Here is a 15,133-nt window from a genome sequence, read left to right as displayed (position 1 = left end):
TCTTCTGTAATGTTTGACCCCAGGACTCCCTGCTGCTCTGACAACTGTAAATTTAGCAGAGAGGGCAGGACCAGCCCCAGGGTGAGAGACCCCAGACAGAGAGCTGGATACAAGACAGGCCACGGATCACTTTCCTCCTTCTCCGGTGTAGAGTGTCGGATCTCCCGCCCTGGCGCAGGCTTGGGAGCACGTCCTGGATGCAGGAGGGAAGCAGGAGATGGTGGGGTGTTCTGGTTCTGGGGGTGCCCCTGTGGGCACTGCCTACATTCATGTATAGGCCCTGGGGAGGTGCAGCCCCCAGAAGCAGGTTCCCAAAACACAGTTCTTGGGGGGGATCACATGGGAGATCTCCCAGTTTAAGACTACGACAAGGGGATCTCCCAGTGTAAGACCACGATGTATTTTTAGCCATCCCCATTTCTCAGCCAGTATTTACACAGTGGGAGCTCCCCTGCTCTTGTGTCCACAGCAGAGGCAAAAAGCAGAAGGCTGAGAAACCACACGCAGGAAGGGGAAGATCCAAGCCTGGCTCACAGCCAGAGCCCAGGTAAGCTGGGCACACAGCGAGTGACACGGTTGTTTATCAAGTTCTCCAAAGCTGGAGGGAAAAACACAGCACATGAATCAGCTACAGCTCTTCAACCTCCTTCACCTTGAGATGCGACAGGAAAAGAATCCAAATGCACCAGTATAAAACAATAGGGAGCAGAGGTAAATCATCAATCACTAAAAGACTGCCTAAAACACAGCTTTCCTTGGCATTATCACAAGCAACTCCTAAGGTCAGTCTGGACATCATTCCTTGTGTCAACTTTTCACATGAGCTCTTCCAAGCAGCAAAAGGAGGAAAGAAAATAACCCAAGTGAGAGGTGGGACAAGCCCACGACTGATTCATAAGATTTGGAAGTGATGTATTCTTTAAAAGGTTACGTTCCAGTGACTTACAGTGCCAGGCTGACATTCATACACACAAAAGCAGCGTCAGCAACAATATTCCAACCAAAAAAACCAGTCCAGGGAATTACAGTCAGTCTCTCCAAATCCCCACAGCACTGAAGATGGACACAGCCTCCTCCTCCCCTCCTAGCCCAGGTACAGACCTGCCACATCACTCTATCAAGCAGCATCTCATTAGTGGGTGTGTTGATTTCTAAATACCTCTTTATTCATCCTATCAGGAATCTTGTGCAAGAAAATAATTAAATACCAGGAAATATGCAAATAGGAATTAAGAGGCCTGTATGTTACTACAGAATGTCATTGAACTGGGGAAAAAAGCAAATTTTCAGAGGAGGTTTGCTTGCTTGGGAAGCCCTGAGCTTTGGGATTAACCAAACTAACACTGTTCTTTCCCCAGAAATGGTTAAAATACCTCGATGGTTTCTATTTGCTCACTGCTGTTGTGCTAGAAACGTGTTAGTTTTATTTGATTCTAGCCAATATATATTTCAATTGAATGTTATTATTCACATCAGAAAGCTGCCCTCTCCTAAGTGTTTTATAGACACTTGACATCTGCCAAATTCACAGCATCCAAATGTACTTTTAATGTTACAAATTGGGCTGTGGTCAGGATGCTGAGAATTTAATGCTCCTGGACTGGTCCCCGCTCTTGAATACCGAGTGTTAATGCCTCTTTCATTTGCTGCCACACTTTACAGCCCAGATCAACGAAAATCTAACCCAGGACTAAAAATAAGTTCCCATCCCCAACTCTCCGAGGAGCCTCAGCCACGGGGATTTCAAAGAAACCCTCGCACACTGTGACCAGCCTCACAATTTCTGCCGCTGAAACTTCATACGAATGAGTCCCTCCAGATTGAGAAAGGGTGGAAATATACTTTGATTCTCAGACTGATTTCATTTTAGACAAAACCCTCAAGTTTTACAGCCAGGGATAAACCACTGCAGCTGAAGCCTGGGCTTGTCTGTCAGAGCACGACAACGCTGCACTGCAGCTGTGCCAGTGATAACCCCGAGCAGAGAAACCTGAAGGGCTCATCACCCTTGCGTTTGATTTTAGCAGATTTCTACTCTAGGAGTTCAGCAAATAGTACATAACCACTACAATTGTCACTAAAGAAGAGAGTTTTGTATCATCAGCTCCAATCCCAACCACTCAGGCTGCACAGAACACTTTATATCAGCAGATTATGTCCGACACTGCATGAAGCTTAAAATTGCTATTACTGCCCCTTCACTTAACCCCAAATCGTGCTTAGAAATCAAACCCCACATTCTGAACAGTTGTACAAACACTGACAGACACAGGGGGTGAAGAGAGAGGTGATTTCCAGGTCGTGCTGGTCAAAACCTTGCAGCTTAATATCCAAATTACACCCCTGGGCTGGTCCAACACCCCTCCAAGTGGGTGCACCCCCTGCACACTGGTGTCTGCAGCACGAGAAAGGTGGTGATGTGCTGTGACAGTGCCTTGAGTGGTCTTGCTCCAGTGAGTAATTTTACACAAGTTTTACAGTCAAGCATCTAATTTGCACTACAGCGGTGTGGCCATTTAAGTGCTAATTGTGTGAGTTGCACAAGGCTCTAGTAAAGCCTTTAGATCTTCATCAGGCTTGGACCTCATGCTGGGTTACTACAGCTTCATCAAGACCTCATGTTGGGTTACTAGAGCTTCACCAAGACTTCATGTTGGGTTAGTACAGCTCCATCACGTGGCAGGTGAACGGCCACAGCCCCCCACGCCCAACTCAACACAATAAACACTATTATCACTCAGGAATAACTCCCCGTGAAGACACTTATTATTTCCCTTATCTATTTTGGAATAGCCAAGCTGTGAGTCTCTGCTCTCCGCTTCTGTTGACATCCTGATTGCCCTGTTTGCTGCACCTCCCTGTGCCCAGGACACACCTGGTCCTGCCAGGCCTCCGCTCCAGCGCTCGATAACCGAGTGCCCTCGGCAATGACGCACCTCTGCTCGCCCTCACTCCATCATGGAGCTGCCTGGTTCTGTTTGATCAGGAGGAAAGCACACTAAATTTACCTGGGGAGTCTGTCAATGACTGAGGGATTCCAGCTGATTTGTCTGCTGATGGGTTTGCACACTGCAGTCAGGGGTATTCGCAATATCAGAGCCCCGCTTGATTTCCGTGGGGTAAGTTTAGCAACCACTTGAGTTGCATCAGATTTTGCAAGATGAATTTATCTTCAGGTTGTGTGCTGGTTTGGGCTGGGGTAGAGTTAATTTTCTTCACAGTGGCTCTCTCTGTACCCCAGCCCAAACCAGCACAGGTTGAGACCTTAAAGGGAAGATATAAGTGGGTGGGAGGGACAACCCTACCAGGAACCCTCCAAGCAGGCATTTCCCAGTGGAACTGCTGTCAATTTGCCTGCTGTAAGCACGGAAGCAACACAGCTGGAATAAACATTAATACACACCAAAAATGTGACACAACAAAATAAAAGTCAAAAAAAGGAAACAAAAAAAATATCCACACTAAGACACAGTCTCCTGCCTGTTGTCAGGATTTCTATTTTCAGACCGGGTTTCTCGCTTTGTTGGCATCGAACCCACACAGGACTGGCTGTGCACAGCCTGGTGGTTACTCTGCAGCTTGCACTGCTTTGGACACCACCAGCACCAACACCTGCCTCTTGCCAGCACAAACACGACCCTGTTCCCAGCCCCAGGCTGCAGGACAGCGACAGGCACCTCCACTCTGAAGCACAAGGCAAGGTCAAGCTCAGACTTGCTGCTGCCTTGAACCAGGCTTTGCAGCAGATGGCAAAAGTGATGCCAGAATGAGAATCAACAGCACTATTTCTTCCTGGCATGCCATTCACCTGAAACCCTGTTCACTGAACGTGTTCTAGGCTAGAAAAGCTCATCGTGTCTCTAGGAGGGAAGGACATTGTCCAACTGTCACAATTCACTAGGGAAATGACTCTGAATGAAACTCACTTTTGATTTATTTTGGCAGCTCAACTCCTGCTTATTATTCATTGGTTACAAAAGAGTATTATGGGACTTTAATCACTCAGCTGGAGTCTTACAGGATCTGTGGCATGACTTTTCATAAAATATATAAAATCACACAGCTTAAGATGCAATATTTAATCCCAATCCATTCACCATCTTAAAATGTATTGAAATCTAACACTAGTCATATTTCATATGTTCATATTTCAGAATAATGACCAATTCATAAAAAAACCAAGGAGATAAAGCTTAGCCAGGCAGGAGAGAATGAATATAACTGAAAGATGGTGCTTACAACATCAGGGGTTGTGACACAAAGCGCTCCCCAAATATTTTAGAAACATAGGTTTAATTAGTTATTAAGAGCTTATGACAGTCAATGCTGTCTCAGCAGCAGGGACACTTCAACACCAGCCACATGAGCCAAACCTGGGCACTGTGGCCAAGGAAGCAACACTGCAATCTGATGGCTGGAACTCAGCATATGCAAAAATAAATAAATAAAAAAATAGACAGACAAGTGCCTATGGTAGGAGATCTGCAAGCACTGACTCCCTTAGTTCAGTGTGAAACACAACCTGCAGTCAGAAAAGCCACCTCCACACAAACAGGTGGAGGGAAGGGGAGCGGCTGAAGCAACAGTGCTGCTTATTAAGCATGTTCATGCAAACAGGGCACAAAATCACCTCCCTGCCTGCCAGGCTGACACTGCCTGTAACTCAGCCCACATGGAGCTGGGGAGGACAAGCTGCTGACTCCAGTGACACCATCCACCAGCTGCCCTGCGGCTCAGGACGCTGCTCTCTAAACTCCAGTAACCAGGATGAGCCCATGAGCAGGGCGGGACCACACTCCCACTGCTCTCTGCCACGTGCAGCACCTGCATCACTCCCTTCTTCTGCTCACTGTCCATCTTCATCTCTTTCTTCCTCCCTATATTGATTCTGCAAAGTGTTTCCTGATCTCTATTTAAAATAAAAAACCCCAGAAAGTATTTAGCATACTTCCATCTACGACCTTGTCAAATCCACAACCTGTGGGCATTTTTCTCTGCCAGACACATCCTCCTCCTTCCACAGGCTTAAACACTGCCAGGCACTGCAGCACACACAGGGCAGGGCATGCAGTTAGAGTCTCCCCACAGCTGCAGAGCCCAGATGTTTATTTTCACATTCCAGGAGAAAGGACAGCACTGGCTACCAAAGGATGGGATGGCCAACTGAACTGTCTGGTTCAGGCTGGGCACCAAGGATATATTCCTGTTATTTAACCACAGCAGCTGCCATCTCTTTTCTTGTACTGCTGGAGCTATGAAAAAGAAAATATATCCCTGTTCTCATGGAATAAAATGAAGAAGGAGCCAACCAAAGCAATCCAAGTTATCAGCCAGTATCTCCAGCCATGATAAACATCCAAGGCTTTTCCCAGCCCAGACACATCCATTTGCTCTTCTAGTTAACACTTAACTTTGTTCTAGCACTTATTGAGCCAGACCCTAATGCAGTCAGAGACACTAAGCAATAAACCAAGTTTTCCTTTTAAATAGTCCTTACTGATGCAATTTCAGTCATCTACTTTATGCAAATGTGCACACGGGGCAGGAAGGCAAAGATGGACCAGAGATAATAGAAAGAAGTACTTTTTTTTCTAGATTCAAACTATAAAGCCACGAATCCATTTGGGATCTTGGGACTCCTTTTGGAACTCTTGATTCTTTCCAAAATGGATATCAGATGAAGCTACCTCACCATTACCCACCCAGGCACCCTGTCCTGGTTGCACAGTTACTGTCATGGGTTAAACCAGCAGCAAAGGCAGAGGCTACTTACTACAAGGACAAAAGCCTGATAGATGCAGCACCTTCAGCCAAACAACCAGTAAAGGCATGTCAGCAACTGTCAAAAAAATTACAGCCAGTCCATGCAGAAGCTTTAGCAATAAACACAACTAAAGAGTGACACATCAAACCGTACGGAGCGTGTTAAACACTCGGTGGAAAAATCTATGGGAACTTTTTATACTGCACCCTAGGGCAGAGAGGAAATTATGCCACAACTGGACTGCAGCTCTTAGCAAGGTCAGCCCACACTCTCAGTTCAGCAGCAGCTCTGAGAAAAACCTTGCAGAGGAAAAATCGGATACCACTGGCTCCCCAGAAACTGTTACAACCGAACCGCAGCAGCTCCTGCATTCCCAGCCTCTCCCAAGGCATCCAAAATAGTCCAAGTCTGGGACTCCCAAGGAAAATTTTGTTACGCCCTGCAGAGGAATGTTCCACCCACGGCTGTTGTTTCCTCCCATAAAAGGATCATTAGTGAGATAATTTCTGAGGTTCAGGGTATTGTCTGCAGATTTTACTGAAACATCGCACCAGGAAGGGGAAGCCAAATGAGCCAGACTATTTTAAGGCTTTTGCATTTGGAGGAAATTCTAGGGCAAAATTTCAAAAAGGCAGATGCTTTGAACTGGGAAACATTATGCTTTGTGGAGAAGGGAGCATTCCTGTCTTGGGAGCTGCTTAAATAACTCTGTTGGGGCCACATCTATTTGATCGCCTTCATTTTTAGGTTCAGAATCTGCTTTTTCAGACACCTCCCTACTAAATTATACGAACACGTGCATATTTGGGAAACAGTTTAAAAGCTGATAGACTATAAAAAGCTACTCTTACATCCGTCCCCTAAGTACAATTCACCTCAAAGGCCTGCTCCATCATCACAGTGGACAGTGGGGCACATTATCCCTGCCATGCTACCAGACAGATGGGACAGGAGACTCCATCACAGGGAGCGCAGTGGCTGGATCTGCAATTAGGATTCTAAGCTTTCTATCCCCAAGGTCTCCTTTTCCTTAAGGAGCATGGAGAGAACATTTCCATAGCTGCATGCTACACATGGGTCTGACTGGGATTTAGATTGCTCTGTCTGGGAGAATAACATGCAGCACTATTCAGACATGTCTCTGCTGGCAGCGCTCCCTCACCATCAATTATCAGCAAAACGCCATCCTGGTCTCAAAACCAAGGCTGGGCTCCCCTCTCCTGGACAGCTGGGAAGGTGCAGCTTTCAGGGCTCCTCCACAAGAGAGGGAAAGCTCTTTGCTGGGCTCAGTTGGTAAATGGCCCCTTCTCCAAAAAGAAAACAAGCTGTCAAAGGCTAACACCCTCAGCTTGTCTTCTAGGAACATGCCTGGACCCCTGGTCTCTAACACATCACCAAGAAGAAGAGATTGGGTGGGTTGATGGTAGGTCCCAGGCCCCAACAATTTGGGCAGCAGTTGAATCAATTGCCCGCACAAGATTTCCAACCCCTCTTGGGCAGTTACTGCCGACAGGAGATGGGAAAGGCAAGGTGAGTGTTTCCTGAAGCACACGGTGCTCCTTCACCTGTGAGGGCAGCAGGGATGGCAACAAGCATGGGCAGGGTCTCAGCAGGGAACCCCCTCCTGGACTGCTTTGACTTAAACAAGAATCTTTTTTCTTTGCCACTGCATCCAAGGTTTATGTTTCCTTTGGAAGGAAGTCAGAGACTGAAAGGATGTTTATTCAAGCTGTTATTTACTCATCGGACAAGGACACCTCCTCTAGCTCGACACAGTCAGCCAACGCTTGCAAACGCTGATTACCATTTGTATCGTGGCTTTTTAGGAGAGAATGTGACTGAAGGGGCTTTCACAAAACACCTTCCAGGTCCAATCTCACAATTAAATACACAGGATCCTGAGCTCCCACTGAAATTCAAGCAGCTACAAAATCAAGAGTTTAAATGCACTCTTATTTACAGCACGTGCTTTCAAGGAGACAACGGATTGCAGTGTTCCTCTTGGGTCTCAGTGTGTCAAGGGAGGAAAATCAAAAGACAGGAATTTTCCACAAAGTTTTGGCTTTTCCAAAAGCCAATCTGCTGCAAGTACTGTGCACTACAGGCTACAGATATCTCTTATGGTAAAGAGTAACAAATGGGAAAAGATTGAATTAAACTTATTGCTGTGGCTGGTTTTAAGCTTTGTTTCAAACCTCTTGCAAAAGCTGGTTGCCAACCATTTCCTTGTTAATCAAGGGTGGTTTGCAGTTGTGGTTATTATGATAAAGTGCAATAATGATCTTCATCCTGGGCTTCCTAAGGGAGGGGCTCACAGGATGACATTATCTATCCACATGTATATGTCAATCAAATTTTGCAGGGAAATACTGGTCTTGAGGATACAAATTTAATAAGAATATAAGATCAGTAGAAGAAATAACCTAATTTTAACATAAGACCAAACTACAAACTATTACCAGAAAAGGTAAATAAGCACAGCACTGACTTGCCTTAACAGCACCTTGTTTTCAGTTGTTTCAAAACAATTTCTTAGCATGCACTGGAAAATAAAACCCTTCCTCTCCAACTGGGAGACGCCAGGCCTCTTGCTCTATGAAAACATTTCCAAGTGGCCTTGATTCCCCTGAGAATATGCTGGTAAAACAAAGGCACTTTTCAGCACAGGAACAGGCAGCTGAAGCTGAAAAACAAGGTTTTCACCCCCACAATCGGGTATCAACAGGGTGGTCATGTGAAAAGGGCTGCCTCACTCCCCCAGACAGCACACAGGATACACAACTCTGGGAACACAGTGCAGGGGGGACACGAACAGAAAATGTTTCTTCTAAGTTTCCTCTGCTTGTGGGGAGGCAAATATCAAATTTCATCTCAAAATGACATGCAATTCAAGCATTCCTCAGCACCTTCTTTGCTGCACGTCCCTGTGACCAGCTCACATGCAAGGCCTGAGCTTGCTGATGCTCCTTTACTGCTTTAACCTTCAAGATCCATCCAAGTCCTGCCACTTCAACAGCCTGGTTCCAGCAATTCACATGTGAGATGCATGTACAGGTATGAAATGGTGGACTTGGGTTAGAAACATAGAAAGAAAAAGCTCACGGCATTTCAGAATCAAAGTATTTTCCTTCCCAGAGAACTAACACTTTAAAATAATTGAATGGTTCCAGTGGTTGTTAAGATCTCAAGAAGTAAAAAACAATAGTTACACTCCTGGGAGATTGCTGGCCTCAGCCCAGGGAATATTCAGGAATATTGCAACTGCAAGCTCTGGCATCTGTCTTTAAGTTTGCTTCTACCTTGCAAAGCAGCAAAGTGAGGGAAAATGGGAAAATTCACAGGTAAATATAGGAATGTTTGCAATTAACTACAGCTCTAGGCTACTTTAAATACGTCCTGCGTGGACACACACATGCACATTTTAAGGTTTTTACTTAATCAGGAGTTTAATTGTTCCATTACAACCAAACTACCAAAGGGCAGCACAGACAGCTCTGCCTCCCTGGTACTTCAGAGCAGGACACTGTCCAGGTCCATCTGTACATGCTTTGGAGAACTTCAAAGGGATTAAAGAGTGAGAAAGCACAGACATAGGACAAAGCTCTAAACAAACCTTGCCAATCTCCACAGCACAGAGACACTCCTGTCATCCCAGGGGCACAGCTGCCCATGGCACTGTCTGTGTTCATCTCTCCCCACGTTCATCCTTTTCTGCAAGTCCTGAGGCACTCGGGGCAAGTCTCACCCACAGCTCTTCTCTTGTGTGGTCTTCTCCAATTTTATCCCCTCAAATGGGCCCAAAAGGCTACAACAGCACCAGCTTTCCAATCATACACAAACTCTCCAAGTACTGCACTAGTTTCCACTCCCTCCTCAATTTCTGTAATTGCCTCCCCAGTTGATTTCTTGTCTCGCCCCTGCACAGTAATTACAGGCAGCACCACTCCCAGGTATGCCACATCCCAAGCACATCCCCAGTTTAATAGCAGTACTCAGGCAACCATGATTAAACTACTTCTGCTGGGAGAGATGAGCATCTCCCATGTTTTTCTAAAGCAGTACAATAGGTTAAATAATTCACTCGAGGTCACGGACTGTGGGAAAGGTGGGATTAGAAATAGATACCAATTGCTATGACAGTGAGAAGTGGGAAATACAGCCAGCCTTGCTGGTGAGGGAGTGACTACCCCATCCCAGCAAACTAGTCTTAAACCTGGTATTCAAAAGTCACTGAGGAAAGAAGTAGGACTGATGGTTCAAGGTTCAACATACCTGGTCTAAACCACGACAGACACAGGAAATACAGTCATACCAGGTGATACCTCAAAATCAGCAAAGCCAAGCTCAGCACTCACAACCCCTGCAGCCATGGCTGTGCTGTCAATACTGTACTCCCAGCAAACACATCTGCCAAGCAAAAGACAATAAAAACCCAAGAGCTGAACAGAAGAAGCAAGAAGAAGTGGCAGCCAGTCATCAGCACAGCGACCAACAACTCAGGATACTCCAGCAAACAACTTAGTGAAAAGCCAAATAGCCTTTTATTGATCCCTACCCAGGAGCAAATGTACTTGTACCTATTTAATGCTGCTCATTTTATCATTAGCTTCAGAGTGGCACGACCATAGGCTTCCTGGTTCTGCTTTTGATCTTTAAATCAATCCTTCATTCCCTTCCCTTCGGAGGGTGATGGGAAAGCAGGTCAGAGCAGCAGTTCAGTGTAAGAGGCACAGAAACATCTCACTAACTAAAGGAGAGGGTTTCTGCCTGCCAGGGCTATTCCTCAATTCATCATCCCAAGATAAGAACCCCTGGCATTACCAGAGGTGAGATGCACGTACCTGCCTGCCATCCTGTCCCACGTTGGTCTGTCCTCTCACCACAGTTCGAATGTTGTCATCCAACCTCCTGGAAAAAAGAACCCAAGAATGCCAAACTCAGTCTCTCTGTGCCTGACCCAAACAACTGTGGGAACCCTGACAGCTACAGAACCAATTTTAAATAAAAAAAGCCAATGCTACCAATGATAAACTCACTTTTTGCCCCCTCCTCTCTCTGTTGGACATCATTATCTTATATCATTTAAAAACTCCTGTTGCAAAAATAAAAATCAATTTCTTAATTCAATCAGGGTTTCTTGCAGTTCTCCTCCTTTAAGCAATATTGTCAGCTCTGCCTTGTCTGTTTGCATTTCAGCTTTCCACATATTAAAGTGCTGTTTAAAACACTGCAGGTTGGTAATGTCAGACTGCACAGGAAATCTAAGCATTTCCTGCCCTCTTATATCTATTTTGTACTTATAGGACCAATACTGCCAATTAAAAAATACATGAGTTTTACAATTGATATTTTAGCATCACGAAACATAAATTCATGGCAGTTGAGTCTTCTGGGCAGTTTGTTCTCTCAGTCTTCAAACTGTTCTAAAATCTGGAAAGATTTGGTACTTTTTGATTCATCTTTTTTTTTTTTCAAAGCTGCACTTTGCAACTCATCAGCTAAAATAACATGAAGGGCATGTATTGTACAATAAAGGTGAAATATAAAGAATTATAATAAAGGTACCACTATTAGCCTTGAGGTTGAGCCTACTCATGCCTTTCAAGCAAATTAATTCCTATCAGCTACAGTGCAAAGGCTGCATTTATGAAGTTTCAGTGACAACCAGAAATAAATGAAACAGAGAAATAATTACCTTATTTTCAATCTGATTTTGTTCACAACTTCATCGATGTTTGCCAAAGACTAGAATATGAAGAAAAAAAAAAATCAGAGAGAAGTGAAATGGCAGATGTTTCACAAAGATATATGTCAGCTGTGATCCTGAACACTGTACCCCTTGTGGCTCCTGACAAAGAGGAGAGCAATGGCTTTGTTTTACAGGTGGAGGAACTGAGACACACAACAACTCAGCTGCTTCTCTGCTACATCACAAAGAGCAGCAAAAGACAGGCCAGGCCAAGGCTCCTGCCTGCCCCTATCCCTGAGCTCTGCCTTGTCCTTTGTCAGCAGAACTGCTCCCAAAAGCCGTGTGACAGTGACCTCCAGTGGGCAGTGGGGATGGGGACAGAGCCTTTGCCTTTCCTGGGCAGAGACCCTCTTGTAGAGCCACACACCCCTAACACAATCTTTAGCTGCAGAAACATCTCTTTTTTGCAATATGTTAGTCCAGAACTTCCCCCGGGGCTGATGTGGGGAAGACAAAGTGCAGATATGAGCCCACAGCAACCTCATTCTTTAAATCTCAAAAGAAACAATGGTTCAAACATGAATGACTCTCCTGCAAAAGGCAACACCTGCCTGATTTGGCTGAAACCCCTGAGAACTCAGCAATGATTAACACACAGTGAATTATGACATTTACTGCAGGAGAAACATCTACACAGAAACTAATTTACTTCTAAGATCAAAGCAGGACCCTTACTGCAGCAAGCACTCTGGGTGGAAAGAGAACTACATAACGACAGCAAACCTTGTGAGATGCAAATTTAAGAAGCAATTGTTGTTATAGCCTTATTAGCTGTGTTACTCTTTAAAAGAAAAGGTTTAGGTACAGGTTTAAACACACCTTTAGTCATCTACTATCAGGTTACCCCAAGAGTAAAGGGTGAAAGTAAAACCTGATAGTAAAAAGTATGAAAGTAGAGTCTGAGAGGGCTGTACTTGGAGCACTACTTACTTGCTCAGTGGGAAAGAGAGCATTAATATACTCCACAGCATTGAAATCTGCTCTGTCCAGTGGATCTTGGCTGGGAAACACCTGAAGAGAGGGAGGAAAACAAACAGAATCAACAACCACTGATAATTTCTGTAACTCTACACACTATCTACCACTTCTAATTACTTCAGCACCCACTTCTGATTGTATCTCACATTGTTCTAACAAGTGGCCAGGCCTCTGCCCAGGAGTAGAGCAGCCACGTGCTCTGCAGGTCTCCGACCTACCAAAATTCCTGTGGTTATCAGCCTGGATAAACACAGATAACTTACACACATGCTTCCACACACAGCCCTGGCACAATCCATCAAGGAATTCCCAGGACACACCAGCCATTAATCATGTATCCCAAACCATCCTGAAGCTTTTGCTGTTGTCTGGGAACAAACTCCAGCACTGAGGCTCTGCCCTTCTCTTGGCCTGGGCTTTGCAAGGCCCCGTGGTGACAGACAGATGATTTGCTTTTCACAGCCTTGTAATAGGAAACGTGAAGAATTAAGAAGTGGTTGTACAAGTTCTCTGGAGACTTGGGTTTGCCACATTTCACAGAAGAGGGGGAGAATAAGAATCTGCTGAATGATTGTTCCTACTCATGGGAAAAGAGCAGCTGTGGTGCAAACAGATCCCATCTCTCCTCAGAAGAAACTCAAATGATACAAATGTGGCTGCCGGGCTTTGCTTTCTGTCCCCACAGACTAAAATGTGGTGCTTTCCCTTCCCTCCTACCACACTAAAGTTGTGGATGCCCCATCCCTGGAAGTGTTCAAGGCCAGGCTAGATTGGGCATGGAGCAACCCGGTCTAGTGGAATGGGTCCCTGAACCAGCCCTCTTGGGCAGCTTTCCCAGTCACTCCTGTGGCCAAGGAGAAGCAGGCAGCAGTTAAACATGCATGAGGATGAGGCTGTGCTGAGTGAGGAAGATGGTAAGAGCACAGCTGCAGCATCACACCCAGCCTTGTCAGATACACTCCACAAATCCCAAACCCCCACAAGTATTAAGAGCAGATGAAACAATAGGTGAGATGGAAGATAAAGGTTGGTAAGGAGCTCCACTCAAACTGCAGATAGAGATCAGTGCTGCAGGCAGCTGGAGCAGCTGAAGGAGTTGTCACTCCCAGGATTTTGTCACAACCCATTAATCAGAAATACTACACCAGGTTTGGTGGAGCACCCGCCTGCCTGTGCTCCCCACCCTGCTTCAGGCAGGTCAGCTGAGCCAGCTCTGCTCACTGAACCACAACTGGGCAGGCTTTGCCCAAAGCTGATTAGGGAACACTCAAAGGAACAACAATGTTATTGGGTTGAGAAGTGCCAGTGAGGAAGTGATGGAAGGCAGGAGGTGGTGTCATCCTCAACATCTCCCCTTGCTCAGGATGTGAATATCTGCCTACAGCTCTACTGCCTTCCCCCCCTCCTGGTGCTCACTTGGGATGCTCTGCCAGCTCCCAGGGTCTGCCCTAATTCTTCAAGGGAGAGCCATCAGAAGTGAGCCACAAGCCTCAACATTCAAAACAATGAAAAAACTTATCTTTGTGATACTTTGTGAGACAGCTGCTGCTGCTGCTGCCCACAGACTTCTGCTACAGCAAAGAGCTTTTAGGATGGAAGGGTTGGCTGCAGGCAGTGCAGGCTCACAGAGGACAAGAGACATGGTTTCACCCTGGGTTCTCATGGGATTTTGAAAGGCTTCAAGTGCCACAAAGGGTTTCAGGGAAGCCTGGAGGACTTGGGCTGAACACAGAATCACAGAATATCCTAAGCATCATCTAGCCCAACTCCTGGCCCTGCACAGGACACTCCAACGATCCCAGCCCAGCCCCAACAATCCCACCAGCGTTGTCCAAACACACCTTGAGCTCTGCCAGGGCCGTGACCACTGCCTGAGGAGCCTGTTCCAGTGCCCAAACACCCTCCTGTGTATCAGCCACAAATCAAACCAAGCCATTCAGATTACCCTGACCTCCACTGAGCCACAGGCATCCGAGTGCACTGAGGTGCTTCACACACCACGGAACGCGCCTGCAACCAGCGACAGAGCCCTGCGCTGCCGCAGAGCCGCCCGTCAGCGATGGGCAGTGGGGGGGACACGCTCAGCACAGGCCCGAGCACCTCGGACCCGGGGGTCCGAGCCCAACCGGGGCTGACGGGGCTCTGCCCGGGGCTCCCCGGGCCCAGCAGCGGGGAAGGCCCGGAGAGCGCGGCGGGGACTCGCCCGGCCCCAGGCCCTCACCGAGCGGCCCCAGGCCGCGCTCCACAGCTGCCCCCTCACGGGGGGACCCGTCCCGGCGCACCTGCTCGATGGCGGCCTGCACGGCGGGCGCCAGTTCCAGCGCCGCCTCCAGCCCGGCCTCCAGCTCCGGCTCGTCCTCCTCCATGGCGGCGCCGCTTCCGCCGCGCTGAGGGGCGGGACCTGTGGGGGGGGCGGTGCCTATATGGGCGTGGTCTCGCTGAGGGGCGGGGCTTGTGTGTGCGGGGGCGGGGCCTCCCGCCCGGCGGAGCGGGGCGAGTCCCGGCGGCGGCGGCGGGGCTGGACCGGACCGAGCCCAGCTGAGCCGAGCCTGGCTGGGCTGAGAGGGGCCGAGCCGAGCCGAGCGGAGCTGAGCTGAGCTGAGCCGATCCGATTCAATTCAAGCTCAGCCGAGCTGAGCCGA

General features: G+C 47.2%; 1 protein-coding gene across 2 annotated transcripts in view; it reads right to left on the bottom strand.

Annotated features, from left to right (window-relative positions):
• The window catches only part of VPS53 (VPS53 subunit of GARP complex), a 64,322-nt gene extending 49,415 nt beyond the window's left edge, over positions 1 to 14,907 (bottom strand). Inside the window, exons 1-4 of one of the 2 annotated variants that reach the window (XM_064677966.1) lie at positions 14,774 to 14,907; positions 12,444 to 12,524; positions 11,460 to 11,509; positions 10,606 to 10,672 (exon numbers count right to left, since the gene is read on the bottom strand). In XM_064677966.1, the coding sequence (XP_064534036.1) occupies positions 10,606 to 10,672; positions 11,460 to 11,509; positions 12,444 to 12,524; positions 14,774 to 14,857 (282 nt within the window). In that variant the 5' untranslated portion in view covers positions 14,858 to 14,907. The remainder of the gene's footprint in view (positions 1 to 10,605; positions 10,673 to 11,459; positions 11,510 to 12,443; positions 12,525 to 14,773) is intronic. The other variant, XM_064677965.1, reaches the window with a different exon arrangement.
• Between the last annotated feature and the right edge of the window lie 226 nt (positions 14,908 to 15,133).

Source organism: Pseudopipra pipra, chromosome 21, assembly GCF_036250125.1.
Source record: "Pseudopipra pipra isolate bDixPip1 chromosome 21, bDixPip1.hap1, whole genome shotgun sequence".
In the NCBI taxonomy this organism is placed as follows: Eukaryota; Metazoa; Chordata; class Aves; order Passeriformes; family Pipridae; genus Pseudopipra; species Pseudopipra pipra.
This window is presented reverse-complemented; position numbering and strand designations above follow the sequence as displayed.